This window comes from Epinephelus fuscoguttatus, linkage group LG23 (genome assembly GCF_011397635.1).
Source record: "Epinephelus fuscoguttatus linkage group LG23, E.fuscoguttatus.final_Chr_v1".
Classification (NCBI taxonomy): Eukaryota; Metazoa; Chordata; class Actinopteri; order Perciformes; family Serranidae; genus Epinephelus; species Epinephelus fuscoguttatus.
Window position 1 is genome coordinate 33,424,244 of NC_064774.1, and position 22,378 is coordinate 33,446,621.

A 22,378-nucleotide genomic window follows, 5' to 3' on the forward strand; every position below is an offset into this window, starting at 1 on the left:
TTTCAAGTATCCTGTATACTATGGAAGCATAATAAAATTCCTGAAATTCATTTATAGCTTTTGGTTTTGGTGCCACCCCAGGATTGTCAGTGAAAGAGCTGAAGGGGATCCTCAGCGGGAGAGACATCAGGCAAAGATACTGTGCAAGGTGAAGCCACAAGTGTATGCTGTAAGCCAACTGCTATAACTTGCGTCAAACATGGCACTCCTTTCTGGACTAACAAGAGAAATATGAACACACAGGCATGGCACACATATTAGATTCAATGTGACCTACACTTTTCAAGGATATCTTTGTATCTAATTTCCCATTGTATCTAATTAGTTTTAAAAAGGGACATCAAAGAGATCACTGACTCGGCCAACTTGATATCCTCTGGGGCAGACTATTCCGGAGCCTCAGGGCCCCGACAGCAAACGCTCTGCAGTGGCGTGCACAGACTTTTGAAGGGCAGGGGCGAAAAGAAAAATAAGGGCACATACAGCATGTTCTCGCCACTGAAGAGGGCACTAAGTTCCACGTGTTTTCGAGGGCACTTTCGACATGTTATACATGTATATGTTATACAAATAGCACATTATATAGCCTTAAAACAGACTAACTAGACAGACTACTCAAGTTAGTTTGTAGTTAGGATCAGCATCCACGAGAACTGTGTAAATTCAACGCTGGACTGTGAAGAACACACAGAGACATGGATGTATGAAAGACATAAATCCCTGGGGGGGGCTGGGGGTCCTCCCCCCGAAAATTTTCAATTAAGTAGATGCCATTTCCTGTATTCTAGTGCATTTTAACACCATATTAGCACCAGATAATCCAAACTGGTTCTGTGAGATATAGTTCTGGCTCAGTATAGATCAAAAAAGGGCCCAACATAAAAGTCATTGCAACAGTAATGTTTTTACCACCCAAGAGGGCAGTTTATCATGTTTTAACCACCCAAGAGGGCAGTTTAGTGTGTTTTTTTCCAACCAAGAAGGCAGTTTAGTGTGTTTTGCCAACCAGGAGGGCACTTTAGCATGCATTTTTACCACCCAACAGGGCAGTTTATCATGTTTTAACCAGCCAAGAGGGCAGTTTAGTGTGTTTTTGGCTCCAAAGAGGGCACTTTAGGGCGCGTTTTGGCTCCCAGGAGGGCATTTTGGCTGCCAAGAGGGCACTTTAGCGCGCGTTTTGGCTCCCAGGAGGACATTTAGTGCGCGTTTTGGCTCTAAAGAGGGCACTTTAGCATGCTTTTTGGCTTCCAGGAGGGCATTTTAACTGCCAAGAGGGCACTTTAGCGCGTGTTTTGGCTCCAAAGAGGGCACTTTAGCGTGCGTTTTGGCTCCCAGGAGGGCATTTTGGCTGCCAAGAGGGCACTTTAGCATGCGTTTTGGCTCCCAGGAGGACACTTTAGCGGGTGTTCTGGCTCCCAAGAGGGTAATTAGCGTGTGTTTTGGCTCCCAGGAGGGCACTTTAGCACGCATTTTGGCTCCCAAGAGGGCACTTTAGCACGCCTTTTTCAAAAATCCACCTTATTTTTCACGGAAACACGGAGGCAAAACAGAACGCAGCCAGCTTGCGTTTTTTTGTGCGACACTTCCTGTCCAGCACTCTTACCACTGTGTAAATAGGAATCACCTTGTTGTTTACCTTGCTGAGTTTAGCTTATATATGTATATATTATACACATTTTTCACGTCACTATATCACCGTTTAGACTAATCTGATGTTTGTAAAGTCTATAAACACAATGACTGAAAAAACATTAGTATTTTCTCTGTGTAAATACTATCGTAGATTAGCTGGGCTAACCGTTAGCTGTCAGCCGTTAGCCGTGTCTGTAATAACTCACTGAACTCACAAAGTGACCAGTGAAAAAAATATTTTCTCCAGCGGATGTCTTAGTTACAACATGATTGAGCTAATTGGAGTAGTTTCATGTCGTATCCGACAACGGGAGGCTTTTAACGGATGGCGATCCTGATGTTAGCTTTGGTGCTAGTGTTAACGTTAGCTGTCCCTGTCAGCTGCAGCCACTGATGCTTTCTAGATATCGTCATTTCCCAAAACTGAATAAATACCACACATAGCAACACAAAACTGCTTTGCTAGCTCAATCATGCTGTAACGGCTGGATGGCTGGTGTGTACATGCTGATTCAGGTGCTATCAGAGCCGATCCGCGCATCACTATGGCTTAATGATCAACTCAATCAATTAAAACAACCCGTCCTGTGTTAGGAGTGTATGTCGCCAACAGAAAAAAAGAAAGAAAGAAAAGGGAAAAAAAGATAGAAAAGCAGCGTACTCCTCACATATTTATTTCTCACAGTTGCGCACATGTTTGGCTGGCATGCAGAAGCACCATCTGTGTGTCGAGGGTGCGAGCCGCAGCTTCAGCTGCTCAGGTAGAGATGCTTAGCCCTGTGTGTTTTTTCGCTGATTCGGTTCTGCAGGTTCTCTGCTGGTACACTGGAGACAGGGATCAAGCAGTTTTGTCTCACTCGGGATAGACTGTGCTTTTTTGGTTCATAGTTTATGATTGACGTGTGATTTATTCGCGTTTAGAGGGAATAAATTTCCGTTATAACGGAAACGTGGGCACAGTTATCTATACAAAATACACAGACTAACTAACTGATTGACTAACTAAAAATTGAAAAAAACATAGCTTGCACCGTTAGCTCTGGTAAGGGAAAGCATGACGGAAAGTGGCTGACCGGAAGTCACGCACAAAAAAACGGAAGTTGATCACTATTTACTTCCGTGTTTGAAAATAAGGTGGATAGGGCCACGAGGGGGGGGCGACCGCTACCAAACAAAATAGCTCTGCCTGAGGACCTCAAAGTACATCCTGGCGTGTGCGGCACTAAGAGGTCGGAGATGTAGCTGGGAGAGAGTATTTTTTGAAATATTTCGCAGGTAAAAGTATAAAACATGATTGCACAAGCTTTAGGCCCGTTTCCACTGCAGGAACTTCAGGGTAATTTTACGGGGCCAGGGCCGTTGGTGCCTGTCTCCACCGCAGGAACCACCCCCGAAGGACAGATTTCCGGGAACTTTTACAGGGGCTAAACAAGTCCCTGCCTCGGAGTAGGTACTCAGAACGGCCCCGAGAGACTCCTGGCTGGGACTTGGAGATTACTTAGTGCTGATTGGATATACTCAAGGCAGGATGTGACGTTTTGTAATTACTATGGTTATCTTAGATTAGCTGGGTTAACCGTTAGCTGTTAGCCGTTAGTGGTGTCTGTATTAACTCATTAACTCAATATACGGTCCATGAAAAAAATATTTTTCCAGCGGATATCTTAGTTACAACATGATTGAGCTAGCAAAGCAGTTTTGTGTTGCTATGTGTGGTACTTATTCAGTTTTGGGAAATCACGATGTCTAGAAAGCATCAGTAGTGGCTGCAGCTGACAGGGACAGCTAACAGCAGCAGCAAAGCTAACAAAAGGACGTCATCTGTTAAAAGCCTCCCGTTGTCGGATACGACACAAAACTACTCCAGTTAGCTCAATCATGCTGTAACTAAGACATCCGCTGGAATTTTTTTTTTTTATGGACCATTTATTGAGCTATTGAGTTAATACAGACACCGCTAACAGCTAACAGCTAACTACATCCCTACGTCACCCCGGTCAAAATGGTCGCACAACGATTATGTCACATCCAGAGCCCGGTAATTTACAGGAACCTTCCTCCTACTCCGCTCTCTCAGTGGAGACACGGCGGTTGAGAGGGCCGAGCGAGAGGACGTTCCTGTAGTAGTTCCTGCCCCCCAAATAGTACCAGGAACTTCTTCAGTGGAAACGGGCCTTTTGTGACATGCTCCTCAAAACTTGAATAACTGCCAAACCAGACTCCAAGATTTCTTGCAATGTGTTTGATATTATTCAATAGGGGATCAGATGACAACAATCTCTGAGTTCAGCTGAAGAATTTTTTTTGACATCCAGCTTTTTCAATTCAATTCAATTTTATCTATAAAGCCCAATATCACAAAGCACAATTTGCCTTTGAGGGCTTTCCAACATACGACATCCTTCTGTCCTTTGGACCCTCACAGCGGATAAGGAAAAACTCCCCCCCCAAAAAACTTCATTAGGGAAAAAAATGATAGATATCTCAGGAAGAGCAACTGAGGAAGGATCCCTCTTGCAGGATGGACAGACGTGCAATGGATGTCATGTGTACAGAACATATCAACATCAGTAAGGCAGTCAAATGTCAAGAAGTTGCTTAGACACTATTTTTTCTAAGATTTTGGTTATAAATGGTAACTTGACAATAGGTCTAAAAGGAGGATTCACACAGGCAGGTACACAACCAGTTGACAACGAACTGTTCAAAAGAGAGAGCAAACAAGGCCCAACAGAGTCCATTACTTTTAGTAAAAACTTTGCAGGTAATATATCAAGAGGGCTGGAAGACACTCTCATACACAATATTGTTTTTAAATGATCAAGAAAGGTGGGATAAAACTGGTTAAAACTATCTTGCTTAATCAAGGCTCTAATTGACTCCACTTTATCAGTAAAGTAAGATAAAAACATTTCACATTCAGCATCACTATCACACGGGGCACAAAGGGGGACTGGATTTACCAGCTGATCATCAGTATCAAATAAAAACCTAGAGTCGTGCTGATGTGCAGAAATAAGTTCTGAGAAATACTGTTTTCTTGTGTCCTTCACCATATTGTATAACAATAGTTACCTCATGATAATGAGATGAACCTGGAGGCCAGACCTTTTCCATCTACACTCTGCTTTTCTACATTCTCTTTTACAATTGCGGATGTTTTCATTTATTCAAGGCTGCTTACTTTCTGAAGGCTTGGAGCTAACTGTAAGAGGTACAATAATATTAACAGAAGACAAGCTTATTGAGTTGAAACGGTCGGACAAATCTTTGGTGTGGGAATACTGACAGAGTTGTGGGCTTAGACTTTCAAATAATGTGTAATAACTTTGAGACACTTAGCTCGTTATGGAAGCAAGTGCACAAGTAGTTGGGAAAGACGGTGTTGACAACTGGTGTTTTGCAGTTAAAAACTATACATTTGTGGTCAGATACAGTCATGTCCAATATATCCCAGAGGATATTTGTACACCTAGGGTGAATACAAGGTCCAATGTATGACCAGGGTTATGTGTTTTTCCGCACACATACTTGTTTAAATTAAAAAAAAAAAAGGAGCAATGTTTAAAAGTTCATGAACATTAGTTGAGTCATCAACATGGACATCACCACACAGTACAACTCTGTCATGATTTAAGATGAGAGTGGATAAAAATTCAGGGAGTTCTGCTAAAAAGCTGGTTTAGGGGGGCTATAAATGATTGCAAATAAAATTGTCTGGGGACCGGCAAGTTTAAAACCAACAAGCATCCTTATAGACGGCACACAAAATTGAAAACAGTACGAAAGAGCAGAGTTCCTGCGTTGACTGGCACAAGCTAAGGCAACCTTACATCACCTCCTCCAAAGGCTAGTCAGACCTAGCCATCAAACTGCAGACATGAGAAGGGGGCTTGACATGGAATTTGCAGCAGTGAAGAAGTACTGCAGAGTAAGAGTTGTCAACCACTATCCTTGTAGTTTCCTTATCCACCCCAACGCACCATGGATGGGGTCATCACCTGATAGGATTGTGTACGATCCAAACAGGCAGCCAGTGTTTGACCTTGCTGAAATTAAATGCCCAAATGTAGCAAGCTATGGGGACTGCCAATATATTAAGATCAGTGACGGCATACATGCACTAAGGAAATCACATCTTCACTTTTGGCAGATCCAGGACTAGATGTTGATTTCTGAACTAGACTGGTGTGACTTTGTCTTCACACAGGACGACATGTTTATATAGAGGATTCCCAGAGACAAGGAAATCACAAAAACCATTACATTTATTTTTACCTCTCCACTTTCCTTGATAATTAGATTGAGATGGGACTGCCCTGTAAACAAAAAGAAGCCTGTCACACTAATGTTGCCTCATATTTAGCTCTATCCATGATATTCAAATAAAATAAAAATTCTGCCACTTGGTGACATCATTAGAGAACACAATATCTGTTTCCACGATGGTACTGCCCTAAACTCTATTACTACCTGTCTTTTGGCAACAACTAAATGGATGAGCAACAATTTTCGTTCTGGAGAAAGTCTTGGCGTGATTCTTGATTCAGATCTAAGTTTTAAGTCCCACATAACAAGGTGACAAAAACATTATTTTTCCATCTCAGAAACTTAGCTAAGATGCAACTATTTCTAAATGAAAAAGATGCTGAGAAATTGATTCATGACTTTATTTCAAGCCGACTTGACAACTGTAAGGGGGCAATCACACTGAGATGACACGCTAGAAGCGCGACGCCAGTAAAAACAATTGTTTTCCTATGATACGGCGCATCTGAACGGTGTTCAAGCATCTTTTTAGACGGCCGTTTTTCTGGCGTCTTTTTAGACGTGTGTTTTTGTTGATGCTTCTTTTTAGACGTGCGTCTAAAAACGCGCGTTTTTAGATGCGCGTAGACACTGAAAAGTTAAAATATTTTACTTTTTGACCGTCACATGCCAGTAGCACCATTCGTCATTGTCGTCATTGGCCCAGGCAGCCAATCAAATCCTCCTTCCTGTTTTGTTGTGGCAGTTATGGCAGTTTGGTCAGTTACAGCAGTTTATGGCAGTTACGAGCGACAGACAACACAATGCAATCCGAAGACAAGAAATTTTTTAAGAATTATACAACACACACCTCAGTACTCGAACAAACACAGGAGGGGACACGCATGGAGCTGTGCGAGCAGCGCAACAAATTTGTCTGGTTAGTACAATGTAATTGATGCCGACAATATCGTCGTAGCAGCTAGTTAACTTTCAGACAGTAGGATACAGTCAGGTCCATAAATATTTGGAGACTGACACAATTTTCAGCATTCCAGCTCTGTACAACACCACAATGGATTTGAAATGAAACAATCAAGATGTGTTTTAAGTGCAGACTCTGAGCTTTAATTTGAGGGTATTTACATCCAAATCAGGTGAACACAATTTATATGTGCCTTCCACCTTTTTAAGGGACCAAAAGTAATTGGACAAACTGACATAATCATAAATCAAACTGTCACTTTTTAATACTTTGTTGCAAATCCTCTGCAGTCAATGACAGCCTGAAGTCTCGAACCCATGGACATCACCAGACGCTGAGTTTCGTCTCTGGTGATGCTCTGCCAGGCCTCTGCTGCAGCTGTCTTCAGTTCCTGCTTGTTCTTTGGGCATTTTCCTTTCAGTTTTGTCTTCAGCAAGTGAAATGCATGTTCAATCGGATTCAGGTCAGGTGATTGACTTGGCCATTGCAGAACATTCCACTTCTTTGCCTTTAAAAACTCTTTGGTTGCTTTCGCAGTATGCTTCGGGTCATTGTCCATCTGCATTGTGAAGCGCCGTCCAATGAGTTTTGAAGCATTTGGCTGAATATGAGCAGATAATATTGCCCGAAACACTTCAGAATTCATTCTGCTGCTTTTGTCAGCAGTCACATCATCAATAAATATAAGAGATCCAGTTCCACTGGCAGCCATACATGGCCATGCCATTACACTACCACCACCATGCTTCACTGATGAGGTGGTATGCTTTGGATCTTGAGCAGTTCCTTCCCTTCTCCATACTTTTCTCTTTCCATCATTCTGGTACAAGTTGATCTTTGTCTCATCTGTCCATAAGATGTTGTTCCAGAACTGTACAGGCTCTTTTAGATGTTTCTTGGCAAACTCTAATCTGGTCTTCCTGTTTTTGAGGCTCACCAATGGTTTACACCTTGTGGTGAAACCTCTGTATTTCCTCTGGTGAAGTCGTCTCTTAATTGTTGACTTGGACACAGATACACCCACCTCCTGGAGAGTTTTCTTGATCTGGCCAACTGTTGTGAAGGGGTTTTTCTTGACGAGGGAAAGGATTTGTCTGTCATCCACCACACTTGTTTTCCGTGGTCTTCCAGGTCTTTTGGTGTTGCTGAGCTCACTAGTGCGTTCTCTCTTTTTAAGAATGTACCAAACAGTTGATTTGGCCACACCTAATGTCTTTGCTATCTCTCTGATGGGTTTGTTTTGATTTTTCAGCCTAATGATGGCTTGCTTCACTGATAGTGACAGCTCTTTGGACTTCATATTGAGAGATGACCTCACCAGATTCCAAATGAATATACCACACTTGAAATGAACTCTAGGCTTTTTATCTGCTCCTTGTAAGTGAAATAACGAGGGAATAACACACACCTGGCCATGGAACAGCTGAGGAGCCAATTGTCCAATTACTTTTGGTCCCTTAAAAAGGTGGAAGGCACATATAAAATGTGTTGTAATTCCTACACCGTTCACCTGATTTGGATGTAAATACCCTCAAATTAAAGCTCAGAGTCTGCACTTAAAGCACATCTTGATTGTTTCATTTCAAATCCCTTGTGGTGTTGTACAGAGCTGGAATGCTGAAAATTGTGTCAATCTCCAAATATTTATGGACCTGATTGTATGTGAGAGGGCTGGTGACCTTATTTCGTAGTTCACAGTTGTTGTGCTGCATTTTTATGTATGAAAAGTGCTATATAAACAAAGTTGGATTTGATTTGATAGCTCATGATAGTTTCATGTAAGCTAGTACTGTCTCTACTGTCTTTGAGGGAAGCACTATATTCAAGGGGAGACATAGGGAGATGACAGGAGGTGTGTGTGTGTGTGTGTGTGTGTGTGTGTGTGTGTGTGTGTGTCAGAGATGGGACCAAGTCACACATGTGCAAGTCTCAAGTAAGTCTCAAGTCTTAACCTTCAAGTCTCAAGTAAGTCCCAAGTCATTTTTTCTTGGGCAAGTCAAGTCAAGTCACAGGTTATGTCAAGTCAAGTCCTGTAATAGGTCAAGTCAAGTCCAAGTCCAAGTCAAGTCACCTTATCATTGTAATTTTACCTGCAGAATCTGATCTTAATAAAGTGAAAAGACAAGATATAAGTAACTGTCACACGCGTGCGCGGACACACACACACACACACACACACTCACTAACCAAGGCAGCGGCCAAAATCACCCATTTAGCTCATTTAACCCTGTGTTGCTCGTTAACGTACAGGTCTTGTGATGGTGATGGGGTTAATTTTAGCAAATAAATTAAAAAACAACCGACCCCCCACCCCTGTAACGTATGACAGGAGGTGTGTGTGTGTATCCAGTTAACGATAGCTAACTGTGTGTGTGTGTGTATCCAGTTAACGATAGCTAACTACCGACGAACCAGATAATATTAGCTAATTGACAAGCACTTACTGGGCAGAATGGCTCTTCAAATGACAAACAAAGTTTGAAGTTGTCGTCTGGCTGTCCGAGATGTTTATGCCGCATGTCTTGCACTGTGCTGTTCGTCTTTTGCCGTCATAATGGTAATTCTGAAAGCCGAAGATGATCATGACAACGCCATTCTCAGCCTGCGCTCCTACCGGGTAATCGACATTATTTTTTAAATTAATTTATTAATTTTATATTCAAACTGAAAACATGATGTGAATAACACTCAAGTCATTCAAGTCATCGTGTCTCAAGTCAAGTCAAGTGTCAAGTCTTTAACTTCCAAGTCCGAGTCAAGTCTCAAGTCTTTTATTTTTTGTCAAGTCAAGTCACAAGTCATCAAAACAGCAACTTGAGTCGACTCAAGTCCAAGTCACAATGACTCAAGTCCCCATCTCTGGTGTGTGTTGAGAACGCACCCCCGCTCCACAGGCGCTCCTTTAAACTGCCCTTATTGTAGAGCACTTTGTGGTGCATTTCTTGTTTGAAAGATGCTATATAAATAAAGTTTATTATTATTATTATTACTGTTATTATCCATGTGTCTATATAAACTATCATCGTATAACCTTAACTTTCCTACGGTGCTGTCAAAAAAAACTTGCCACTGTATTGATAGTCACTTTTAGTTTAAATCTGTAGAAAAAATGTGCTGCTTTCTGTATGCTTGGGAAATGTTTAACTTTTAAGCTGTAATTGTATCAATTGTCACTGGCAAAATGTTGTTCAAAGAACAATTATTAATTCGATTAATAGACACTGACAGTGTGAGTTTCTGTGCTACATAGTTGCCAGGGCCCTAGACTCACAAGTCAGTCTTTAGACGCTTTGCTTAACTAAAGACTGATGACTTTCTCCGTGATTTTGTGTTTAGATGGGCGGATACAATTTCAGAGTTTAAAAAAACTCCCTATGTTGCAGAACCAATAGTAAATCTACAGGGCGGTCCTTCGGTGGCTCGCTGAACTCTTGTGCTCGTAAACATAGTCCGACTAGAAACATGTGCAGCGGTACAAAATGGCTCAAGTCGCTGTAAGTCCTTCATTTCCACAATCTTGTGGACTGAGCACACGTTTGATAAAACGCAGTTAAAGCTCTCGGCATCCATTTTCAAGCTCTCTGTGTGTTTGTGTCCTTGCAGACGAGAAAAGGGGGAGTGCACGGCGTTGCTTTGTTGCCGGCCGTTTTCGCCAGTGTGTTAAACACACTTTAGAAAGGAGTGTCCCCAGACTATCAGAAGGCGGAGATCTCTGATTGTCTGGTGGCGAGAAAATTTAATCTGGATCAGAATTACTGAGATTGGGAAATCCCATGTTTAGCCACCCATTAGCCAATCCATCTTACTTTTGTACTGTTTTTTTCAAAGCAACACTGGATTGGATCACCCTGGTCCAGACACAAGCAAGATAACCAAATTTCTAAAACCAGTACTTTACATGGAACTGCATATCATAATGTAAGCTACTGGCTATGTAAGAACAGGTGAAATAGCCAGTGTGGGGTCACTGTAAAAGTTTTTATTTTAAGAGACAGAATACAGCATGGGGTATGTACTTCTTAGAAACTACTTTAATATGAAGTGATAGACAAAAGTTAAAATTAAAGTAATTATCTTTTAATTAGTAATTATCTTTTTTATTTTCATTTAAATGAATGTCTGTTAAGTCACTATCTACTAGTCCATGCCCATTGAGTGCACAGTTGCCCACGTATAGTTTCACATGGTGTGTGTTTGGGATACAGGTCATAGGAAATTGCAGATTAAATAGTCAACTGAACCCATTAAGAAGAGCAATGTATTCAGACAGAGTTTTTGTGAATTTGATAGTATGATTGCTGTATTGAAAGTACAGTAGTACCATTGTTAACTGTGGGATAGTTAGTGGGCTAAAACTGTACGTTAATAGTTGAGGTACGTTGAAAGGCAGATAGTTAAAGTGTTTATATGCTGTATTGACTTAAAAGTGGGGCGCACTGGTAGTTCACATGGGAAACATAGACTGACCACGTCAGTGAATAGAAAAACATGGGACAGACATAATGACTGACTGACAGAATGACACACTGACAGTTTCCGTAATTATGCACAGCATACCATACCATGACTTAGTAATACCAAGAATTAGAAAGAAGAAAAACAAAACATTTGGCCACAGGGGGAGCCACAGCGATCGGTCGCATTTTAGCCATTTTTAAGCATTTTTCTGTTGTTATAGCGCCACCCAGTTGCCAATTAGAGTTAAATTTCTCCAGTCACCTTGAGGCATTCTGTTCTACATATCTACCAAGTTTAGTAAAAATCGATATGGCGGGTAGGCCTAGATAAGAAATTAGCTCTCTAGCACCCCCATTTTGTTTGATCGGGTCAATAATGGAGGGGTCCCCTCAGATTATGTGTGGTCATATGCCTACAAAGTTGCGTGGTGATCGGTGAAACCCTTGAGATGTTATACACCTTTATGTGATGAGCCACGCCCTCTGCAATATTCATTGCCTTATAGAAGCTCAGTGTTAGTAAGTTTTCCAACTTTTGCCAAGAGGGAACTTTAGATATTGGTCCCTAGATTATGTTCACTGAGTTTCATGCAGATCGGTCAAAATTACTAGGAAGAGATCAATTTAAAACCTGTTGAGCCCTAAAGTCCCCCAATTGGAGAGAGAGCTGCTAGAGCTGCTAAGAAAGGCCTGGTGTGTATCAATACACTGATCAGAAGAATATAGTGATGTTGCCCATCAAATTTAACAGCAGAACCTCAGCTACAAGGCTGAAAAAAACTTTTTACATGCCCCAAACTCAGTTTTAACATCAACTAAATAAACAACAACAACAACTAACTCCAACAGCACCGATATCCCGACCCACTCGGTATATTTCGGGCTCTAACTCGACCATGTTATTCAAAACATACATTCATCATCATTCATCTCAAATGAAAGCTGAGACTCCACTCTTTCCACATGTATACTCCAAATCACTCTCCCTTTAACCATCACAGAGCTACAGCCCAAAGAACAACAGAAATCTCTTTGCCAAAATATATTTGTAATATGGCTCTTACCCTATTAATTTCGCCGTAAAATGCGCATTCTGCTGTTCATTCACGCACCGTTCGCGTACTACCGAGTTGTCCGTCATTCAAATGAATCCGGGCGGAAAAAAAAGGTTCCGGGGGAACAAAAACAATGACCGCTCACAGCAGCCGACATCGCCCCACAACGCGTTCTGCTGACTCTGGGTATAGCGTCATTCTATTGGCTCTAACGAATCAAACAAGGTGTCAATAACTCAAATCGATATGTGCCTCCAAAGCTCAGAATAGAAACAGGTCCAAATGTAGTAGGTCAGTTTGGAGCGGGATATAGAGGAAAAAAACGAAACAGAGAGTTCTATGTGTATACCCTAAACATCAGTAGTGATTTACAGAAACAAAAAATGAAAGATATTAGAATGTACATGACAAAAATCACATGCAAACATGATGCAGTTTTGGAGAGCTCGTCTGAATTTTCTGTACTAAAACCTCTCTTATATTGTTCTCCTTCACTTTATCAGAATCAACCTTTGCAGAGTTAATGTTCACATATTGTACTATGATGTGATAGAGGTTTAGAGCTGCTGCTGCATCATTCCAAAGGGATACTCATCCTGTAAATGCTTTTTTTTTATGCGAACCTCAAAATGTTTCATTTGTGCTGTGTGCCATCTTCATTTACTCTTCACATATAACACATATACTGATATTTACACATCTTCACAAATCTCACAAGTGTTCCCTTTACCATGACACCAAAAGTATTCAAATAGACCTTGTGGTTGCAGAGATATATTCATTTCATTATGGATATGCAATTTTCAAGCAGAGGCCTATAAAATAGGGTCAGGTACCAATAAAGTGTTTTTCAAAAAATTCTAAATGGCAGAAAATCTATATAACCGGAAGTTATGGTTTCTTGAGGCAAATTTGTTCCTCATGAGGAGAGGCATCTCTGTGCAAAGTTTCATGTCTCTATGACATATGGGGCATGAGATATGCCCATTCAAAGTTTGCAATTTCAATTGGTTGCTATAGCACCCCCCTTTGGCCAATTGGTGTAATATTGCTTCATTCGCATCCTCCCATTATCCTCTACCACTGTGCTAAATTTGACATGGATTGACCAAGTCAGTGAGGAGAAAAAATGTGGAACAGACACACCCACAGACAGAGTTTTCCTCATTATATAATAAGATAAGATAACTGAATGAGGTAACACAATGTTAACTGCACCTGTGGCCCACTGATGAAAGCTCTTGCATTTGCACTGTGAGAAACAGGATGTCTCATATAAATAAATTCACCAGCCTATAATTCTATTATTTCAGGGGGACAAAATACTTTTTTTTTAATTTACCTTGGCAAAAAGCCTAATAGGTAGTCTAATGTCTACTTTAAGTACTTCACCCAACAGTTAAACAAATCATGTGCAAAATACAAATAAATGTATATATATATTTGACTCATTTGAAAGTTTTGTTACATTTTGTAATTAAATCCAGCCTGAATCCACCCTTCTGCTGGGATCAGAATAATCCCAGTTTTCTGGATCAAAGGTTTCCCAATCCTACCAAAAAGTTTTGAACAACACAAACTGAAGGTTTGATTCAGATAAAAATGGACTGGTTCTCCCTGACCACACTGGCAGACATCTGGGATCTACCAGAAAGAAATACTGGCCTATATACACGGCACAAAGTCATCAACAAAAAACCTTGGTCGACCATGATGGCCCTCCTAGGTCTCAAAGGGAGAGAATTCCAGACTCTCGCATGATCTGTTTGTCACTGATAGATCCAGCATACAGTGGAGAGATGAATGTGACCGCCCCGTGAGGAGCAACTCCAAGCAGCCCTTTGGGAGTGCAGCAGGATTTGTATGCAGAAAACACTTCATTTTGGAGAAGAGATGCAGATGGGCACTAGCACCTCAGCTCAATGCAGTTTGGGATGACTATTGTGTCTGCATAGCCCTTGAACTCTGCTGGCAAATGTTCCCTTTTTTTTCTCCAGTGGTATCCAGATAGTCACTGACCCTAGCACAGTGTACAAAAAGTTGCTCCATGTTGTAATAATCTGACTGACTGTGGACTGGTGGACTCCATAACGGTCAGCAAGATCACGCAGTTTTGAACCCAGTGTAAGATACTTTAGAAACATCTCATCTATGGGCTACAGGGACTGACTCTGTTCAAACACAAATGAAAAGTGACATTATGTTATCTTTATTCAGTCAGCTGTGATCTTTGTCAAGATGTTACTGTATGGTCCATGAATATTTTTATCATTATTTTTATTATTGAGTACTTACTCTGGTGGAATTTGTGTCCGTGAAGGTGCCTCTCTGTGCTTGAGTCACAGTCACCATACATGGCAGTGAGGGCTCTATTAAGGCCCACAAGCGCATTAGGTGGTCATAGGATGCAAATCTAAAAAATATATAATCCAGATGTAACCATTTAAAACTTGTATCACTGTTAGCCTTCATCACACACACACACACACACAATACTATATCTGCTGCTACAACTAAAATGCAATCAGGAGTACGTTTGACAATAACAATAACGAAATATTACAAATACAAGAATTCTGCCAATATATTTTATTCCGCAACATTCACACGTTAACTTTAGGCCCATTTCATTCTCTGCAATACAAAAAAACCATGAAACAGTGGCGAGTTATAGTTTCATTACTTAGCCATTAAACTTAAATCAGGACAGGGGAACATGTCTGTAAGATTAACACATTTTGGTGCATCTACCTCCTATCTGAGCCTGCTCGACATCTTACCTCATGAGAAAACGGATGTTTCTTTCTGAGCCAGCAAAATGGTGAATGCCAAAACGCTGCTTTATAGTGAGCGTCTCGATTTGTTTCTTCAGCTTTAGGATCTTCGCTCTGGGGGACATGTTTTCATCAAGAGCTAAGTCGACGACTGCGGGATACAGAGCGGAAGCGTAGTCGTGGTCTTTGGGATTGTAGCCTCCTCTTCCAGTGTGTCATCCTGTGTCGTACCCGTCGGTCGCTGTCTCTGCTCCCAAACCCCCAGTCTTTTTTTAAAACGTCACCTACAAACTCGGGTATGCATAATTAACAGTAAATTTCTCCCTCTGGATAGCGACAATCCATTTTCAGCTGGTTTCCACATTGGAGGGAAAAGCATGAAAACTAAGTACTTCTTACTGGAAGCTTGACAAAGAGGCACACAGCCATGTTCAGCAGTAGTGCTTTCCGTTTGTTGAAACTGAACCTTATTTTTGAGACACTGTCACTGCTTGAAAAAAATAACAGCTGCCAGCGCAGCAGAATTATAGCCTGGGAGTGATGTGGCTATCTTAGCTTTTATCAAAAGTACGTCATCACCACAGTGTGCATATAGCCTATCGCTCCAGGAAAGAGGATTAGCGTACCATTAGCTTAATGTTACAATTGAAAAACTCTGGTTCCTTACGGCCATAATTTACGCAAGGTATCAAGGGGGCTAGGATAAGGTGGACAGCATAAAAATTGTTATTCCCTGATTTTGTCTTCTATTTTATAAATATATTTGTTGATATTGTGTTTTATTTAAAAATGCTACATAGATTATAAGTTCAATATTATTATTGCTAAAAGGCCACACTTCAAATTCAAGTGACCCATAAAAGACAGTAGGTTTGGACAGGTGTATGGGCCTGCTGTTGACAAATATCTACTCATCTCAGATATGCATGTTGGACTTTGATACATCGTCCACATACATTTTTAACCACATTATATAATCTTTACCATGGGCACATTGGGGTAAATGTTGATCTCGGCGTCAGCTGAGCACTCAATGATGGTTGTTTTGGTGGAAAACTCCAACCTTGGAGCAATGCCCTGGGAAAAATAGATCACTTTAATAGTCAGTTATCACATTTTTTTTATTTCCCTGCCACTGTGGCCAAAGCCATATGATAATATCTGAAAAACAATGTGCTAGTGATGAATCAATATACACAGGCTACACATAGTACCTTTAAAGGGACAGTTCACTCCAAAATCAAAAATTCATTTTTTTCCAGTTACCTGTAGTGCTATTTATCAGTCTGGATAGTTTTGGTGTGAGTTTTAGTGTTGTATATATCAGCTGTAGAGATGTCTGCCGTCTGCTGTCTAAAATGGAACTAGATGGCACTCGGCTTGTGGTGCTCAAAGTGACAAAAAAATACATTTGAAAAACTCAGCAGCAAAGTCTCTTTCCAGAAATCATTACTCTAGATCATCCACAGACCTTGTTGTGAACAGTTTCGCAAAGGAACTACTGTCTTTCTTCAGAACTTTACCCGCCAATCGTGTCACCACTCAGAAAGAAGTGTGCATCTACTCATGGACAAATGGCTCTTGCTGGTGACAGCACAAGATGTAAACATTAATGGCATCCTTGGCTGAGCTGTAATGTTAGCTAGCTTAGTGGTGCTTAGTCAGCTAGCAGTAGATGCACGCTTCCTTGTGTGCAATGATATGATTGGCGGGTGTCGTTTGGTGAAAAAAAAAAATAGTTCCTTCATGAAACTGCTCACAACAAGGTCTGTGGATTATCTTGAATAACCACGTCCTGATTTCCGGAAAGAGACATTGCTGCTGAGTTGTTGTTTTTTTGGTGCTTTGAGTACAAAAACCTCAGTACCATCTAGTTCCATTATACTGGAGAGAAGGCAAACATCTCTAGTGCTGATATCTCCAACACTCAGCGACTCACACCAAAACTGATAAACAGCACTTAAAGAGAAAGAAGATTTTTTTTTTTTTTTGATTTTGGGGTGAGCTGTCCATTTAAGCCACATTGAAAATAAACAACATTACTGTGCCCAAGCAATGTGTCATATGGTTGGACCTACTTGAAAGTGAGGGGCTCGGGTCATCAGAATCTCTTGATCCACTCCAGAGAAGGAGGGAACCAGTTTAGGTTCCGGAAATAAGAATCGTCGAGTGTCTTCTTCAAAGTAAGCCAGAGTGTCTGCCACTGCAGACAAAAACACACTTCTGTTATACTCTGACAAAGGTTATTCTGGCTGGAATCATGTTTATGAGCAGTTTAATGAAGGCATCCACATTCTTGTGTGCAGACAGGCAAGAGGAGTGGGGTTAAAGTGACTGCGGCAATATACATGGGTGGAATTGTAACCAGTGGAACAAAAGTATGAATATGAAAAATAACCTCACCTGGAGGAATAAGCTGCACCAATTCTATTGTGACTGTCTCATCTAAAGAGAAAAGGTATCAAGTTGAGACAGATCCACAGTATCATGTATGTCAAGAAGAACAATAGTTTCTCAGCTGGAAACTGGCACCTACTCTTCTCTGGTAGCATTATGACAGGACACAGACCAACAGTCCCTATGGCCTTATATTAAACTGACATCATATGAATAAGACTATGAATATGAAGCTGAGGCTGGCCTCTTAGGACCAAAGTAAATATAACACATTACTATATATTCAATTAAAAGTAAGATAAATGTAGCATGTAAAGCAGCATGGCAGAAATACGACACAGATGACAGAGAAGTATCATACAACAGGAATGTTTAAAAGTTACAGTGACATTAGAATTTATATAAAATCATGTAACTTGTGTTAAAGTCATCAAAACCTGTTACATTATCACATCCCTATAGAGATATTAAAGAAATATTGTAGGCCTTAAAACTGGGGTAGGCAGATTAATTTTGGCATCACTGAACAAAAATCCTGTAATAAACTTTGAGCATATTGTAATTCAAGTTGTCCTCTTGACTCTGTTTCTAGGTGTTAGAAAATCTAGCCTGTGACTTTGGCCAATCACAGGTTATTTCAAAAAGAGGGTGTTCATATTGGCTCATCTACAAATGCAGATGTGTGCGCACCTCCCCTCAGATGGTGAACGCCTGATTCAATGGTAGAGAATCCTGCTGAGAAAGTTGCTATTCCAGCAATGGCAAAGACAGCCTACACTGCAAAAAAGGAAGATGGACTTATCAAAAAGAGAGTCTAAAAGAGAGTCTGACAATAAATGAAATAAAACACATGACAATATCTGCGGAGTGTTTCAGAGATGGCGAAAATGTTGCTAATAGTTTAGCCTTCTGCCAACTGGATCCAATGGCTAACTGCTGCGACTTCAAGTAAATAATGTTAGCTAGAGCCTCAAATCACAGTGTGTCCTCCGCCTCACACGCCAGTGATGGACCCCCAGTCAGCGCCCCAGCTTGCCTTGACTCCCCGCTGGATCAGCAAACCTTCTGTTGCTGCCATTACACAGGTTAGACCCAGTGCTGGTACCAGCCACCAGCCGGTGATGACACACGGGGAGAGAGGTGTGCTCTCTCTGCCTTAAGGCTTTCCACAAAGGCATGTGGAAGGCCAAAGAAGTGTACTCTCTCCACCTGAGGCATTCCACAAAGGCATGCCGTAGGGCGGAGAGGTGTTCAAAGGCTTTCTGCTTAGGCCCAAGTAAAGGCAGAGAGGCCCCAGAACAGAGCCATACTGCTAAATATAATACTGTAAATAGAAAAATAAGGTTTTCTTTGACAAAAGTGGTCCTCACTGAACTAATGCAACATCTGCCAAAGACAGTGTGTGAAACTGTATATTGAAATAACTTACACTCAAGCATCACAGCGATGTCTCCAGGATCAACTGCATGCCTGAAAATCTAGACAGAACACAATATTCATGTTTTTTTATTTGGCTTTCTTATTTTCAGCCAGTCACCAGGAGAAAATGTTGGCACTGTACATTTCTAAAAACCATGGACACATTGCATTTGTATGTTTCATACATATCAAATCAACATTTCTAAAGTGATGCAGTGTTTAAGCTGGCTTTGTCTTCTGGAGAAGGAGAGGATGGTGTGACACCTACTGTAGATCAGACACTGGCCAAGGTGTAGACCACTGTTCAAGACCAAAAAACAACAAAACTGTTTTTGTTTTTGTTGTTGTTTGTTTTTAGTGATCCGTTTCTGAATTTCCAGCAGCTCTTTTTGCCACCAAAAGCAGTACCGAGACATCGCTGCATTTCCACTGGGGATTGTGGCACCAAAACTGGGTGTTTTAAGCCAAAACATCTTTTCCTAACCATAACCAAGTGGTTTTAGTGCCTAAATCTAATCACACGTTAACCACAGTGTTGTTGAAATGTTAAGAAACACAAAAGTTTAAATACTACATAATAACATACAAATGTAACATTTGTGGTTTGCAGGAATGTGCAATGGCAACTTTTATTCTGATGATTTGGTTACAAATTAATTTTCTACCCTCATCAAAGGTTGTCTGTCATCTTCCCATGTCTGCAAGGATCTGAGAAAACATCTGTACTGCAACTGTGCAACACACAATCGAGTGTTATTGAGTGGCCTGCCGCTGTTTTCCAGCGGATTTTTTAGCCACCAAACGTTTAACAACCCGCCCCTGTTTTTGCTACATTTTCTACCAGCAGAGTACAACAAAAAACAATTGTTTTCTACCAAGACATCCCTGCATTTCATTCAGAGATGGTGCCATGAAGAGCAGCCATTTTTTACCAAGATATCACTGCTTTAGATGCTGGGGTAGTTCAATGAAAAGTGGTTGTTTTTTTAATGAGGCATCACCACTTTTCCAGCAGAGATTGTGCCCCCAAAACTGGGTATTTTAAGCCAAAAACATGATCTTTCCCTAACCATGCCTAAACCTAACCACACATTAATCACAGCATTGTTGAAATGTAACATTTCTGATACATGATATTGTACAAATGTAATGTATCAATGGATTGCAGACATACAATGTCAACATTTTTCTGGCAATGGGTTGTTATTCTACAAAGAATATTTATGTACTTTATCTACAAGAGTTCATATTGGTAAGTACAGTCACGTCAAGTTTATTTATGGCATTAGGCATAATAACTGGATCTAACTAATCACACACATTCCATGTCAGCTATTTTTATCATTCACATTATTCAAACCTCATTTAATCACAGCTGTCTTTCTCCTGCAGAGATAATAAGTAAAGACCTGCCTTTTCAAAGGTCATCATCTCATGAAACAGCAGAGGAAAGACGGCGGGGAGACATTCAGACTGACGGTACTGGCCCATGAAGCATATGCTGAGGTAGATGTCATCCTTGGCTGGCAGATGAACTCCAGGACAAGAAACCTGTGAGCAGTGGAGGAGCATACTGTATATTAGTACAATCAAATAGAGTCATAAGTATAATCCATACTTTGCTTGAGCAATTTTCACTGGCTCTTATTGGAGGGTAACAAAAGTCTCATATTACTTTATGCTGCTTAAAGGAACACTGAAGGCCCCTTTCCCTCTGAAATCACTTTGAATTTGGAAAACAAATAATTATTCCACACTGTACGTTAGAATCATGTATAGGTTTTACAATGCAATATAAGAAAATGCTACTCCTTTATTTCTATTTCTATGACTTCTTATGTCTTTCACATGACTCATCATCTGGTGAGGATTAAGACTTTTTGCTTTTCATATAAATGGTTTTGCTCTTTTCTTTCAGCAAGGTCATTCTGTGTGGAAACTGGAAATTATCAATCAGCTTCCATACCACTACAATATGGAGCTTCAAAGGGATCTGATCATGGGCCCTGTCTGTTTTCCATTCACGTTACCACTTGTATGCTCCTGCAAACCTATAAATTTGCAGTAACAGTTTACATCCATGTCTGTGAAAACAAGAACGCTTCACACACATCTTCCCCCTAGCAGGACAGAAGATCTATACAACCAGCACAGTTTCAAAGTGAACACCCAAGATTAGTGTCACCAGTTCAGTGTCTGACCAAATGTCACCTCTTCTGTTCTTGAGATATGATGTTGAATAATGGCCAGAAAGGTGTTTTTGCAGAACATTATGATTTCACAGTGAAGTTGACCTTTGACCTTTTGGATATAAAATGTCATTACTTCATCATGTGATCCCGGTCACAGTGTGCACGTCTTACCTGCCATACATGCCACTCACTAAGTTAACCATGCAACAATAAAAATGTGCAGCAAGATTTTTTTTTTACTAGTGACATTCAATTTTTTTTTTATTTATTCAATTTTTTTTTTAAAAAGGCAGTGTGGTGCACCTCACATTCTGCAACCTGCATAACACTGTCTGCGTGACTGGAGCCTAAATATGCTGCAGCCAGACTCATAATCAGGTCCAACAGGAGAGAACACATCACACCAGTTTTAAAATAACTTCACTGGCTTCCAGTCTACCTTAGAGTGGATTTTAAATTTTTAATGATGACTTTTAAAGCTCGTTAGCTCCAGGAGATATAGCTGACCTCCTACGAGCCTTCTCAATTTTCCCCATTTCAACTAACAGATTCCCCCTTCATTTAAACAGTGTGCCCACGTAAAATATCATGTTCAACTACTGCGGTCACCCATAGTGTAAAAATCTAATGGCTACAAGTTACAGTTTGGGGGCTTTTTTTGTCAGTTTCCATGTTCCCCCATATTATCATAAGAATCTTCAGCTCACACAGGTGTAAAGCGATCAAAATTTTCAAGGATGTATGTGTGTATCCTTGCATGAAGCAATTCATTGCACACACTTTGCTGGTATTGAAGGTGAGGCCTCTTCACTGACACACACCTGGGCAGCTGCTAGCCTGTTCCAATGTGCATTCACTCAGTACAAAGAAGGAGTCTTGCCTAACCTCTGTAAGACCTGACTTGGAAGGACCCGTCTTACCAAGGAAGCACTGATCATGTTTGGTCGAATGTAACTGGATATCACAACAAGCAAGGCAAAGCTCTGATGTCGTCAAATACAGGTGCACTCATAAAAGCATACTACGAAAAGCAACTCCTTCCATTTTTTTATCTCAGTTATTCTTTATCTTTTCTCAGATTTATTTAGTAGTTGTACACATATATAATTCTGTTTGCAGGTGTAATGAGACTACAAGAGCCTACAACTATCAGCCAAGTGACTACCATGGTAACAGTTTTGAATTTGGCCTTTGATAATGAGGTCGATTTCTGCTAGTT

At 40.7% G+C, this 22,378-nt stretch overlaps 1 protein-coding gene across 3 annotated transcripts in view; it reads right to left on the reverse strand.

Annotated features, from left to right (window-relative positions):
- Window positions 1-22,378, reverse strand: part of spata6l (spermatogenesis associated 6-like) — a 42,309-nt gene that overhangs the window by 19,250 nt on the left and 681 nt on the right. For all 3 annotated transcript variants that reach the window (XM_049568894.1, XM_049568896.1, XM_049568895.1), the window contains exons 2-6: window positions 20,381-20,518; window positions 18,978-19,026; window positions 17,555-17,596; window positions 17,230-17,354; window positions 16,136-16,228 (exon numbers count right to left, since the gene is read on the reverse strand). In XM_049568894.1, coding sequence (XP_049424851.1) covers window positions 16,136-16,228; window positions 17,230-17,354; window positions 17,555-17,596; window positions 18,978-19,026; window positions 20,381-20,518 — 447 coding nt within the window. The remainder of the gene's footprint in view (window positions 1-16,135; window positions 16,229-17,229; window positions 17,355-17,554; window positions 17,597-18,977; window positions 19,027-20,380; window positions 20,519-22,378) is intronic.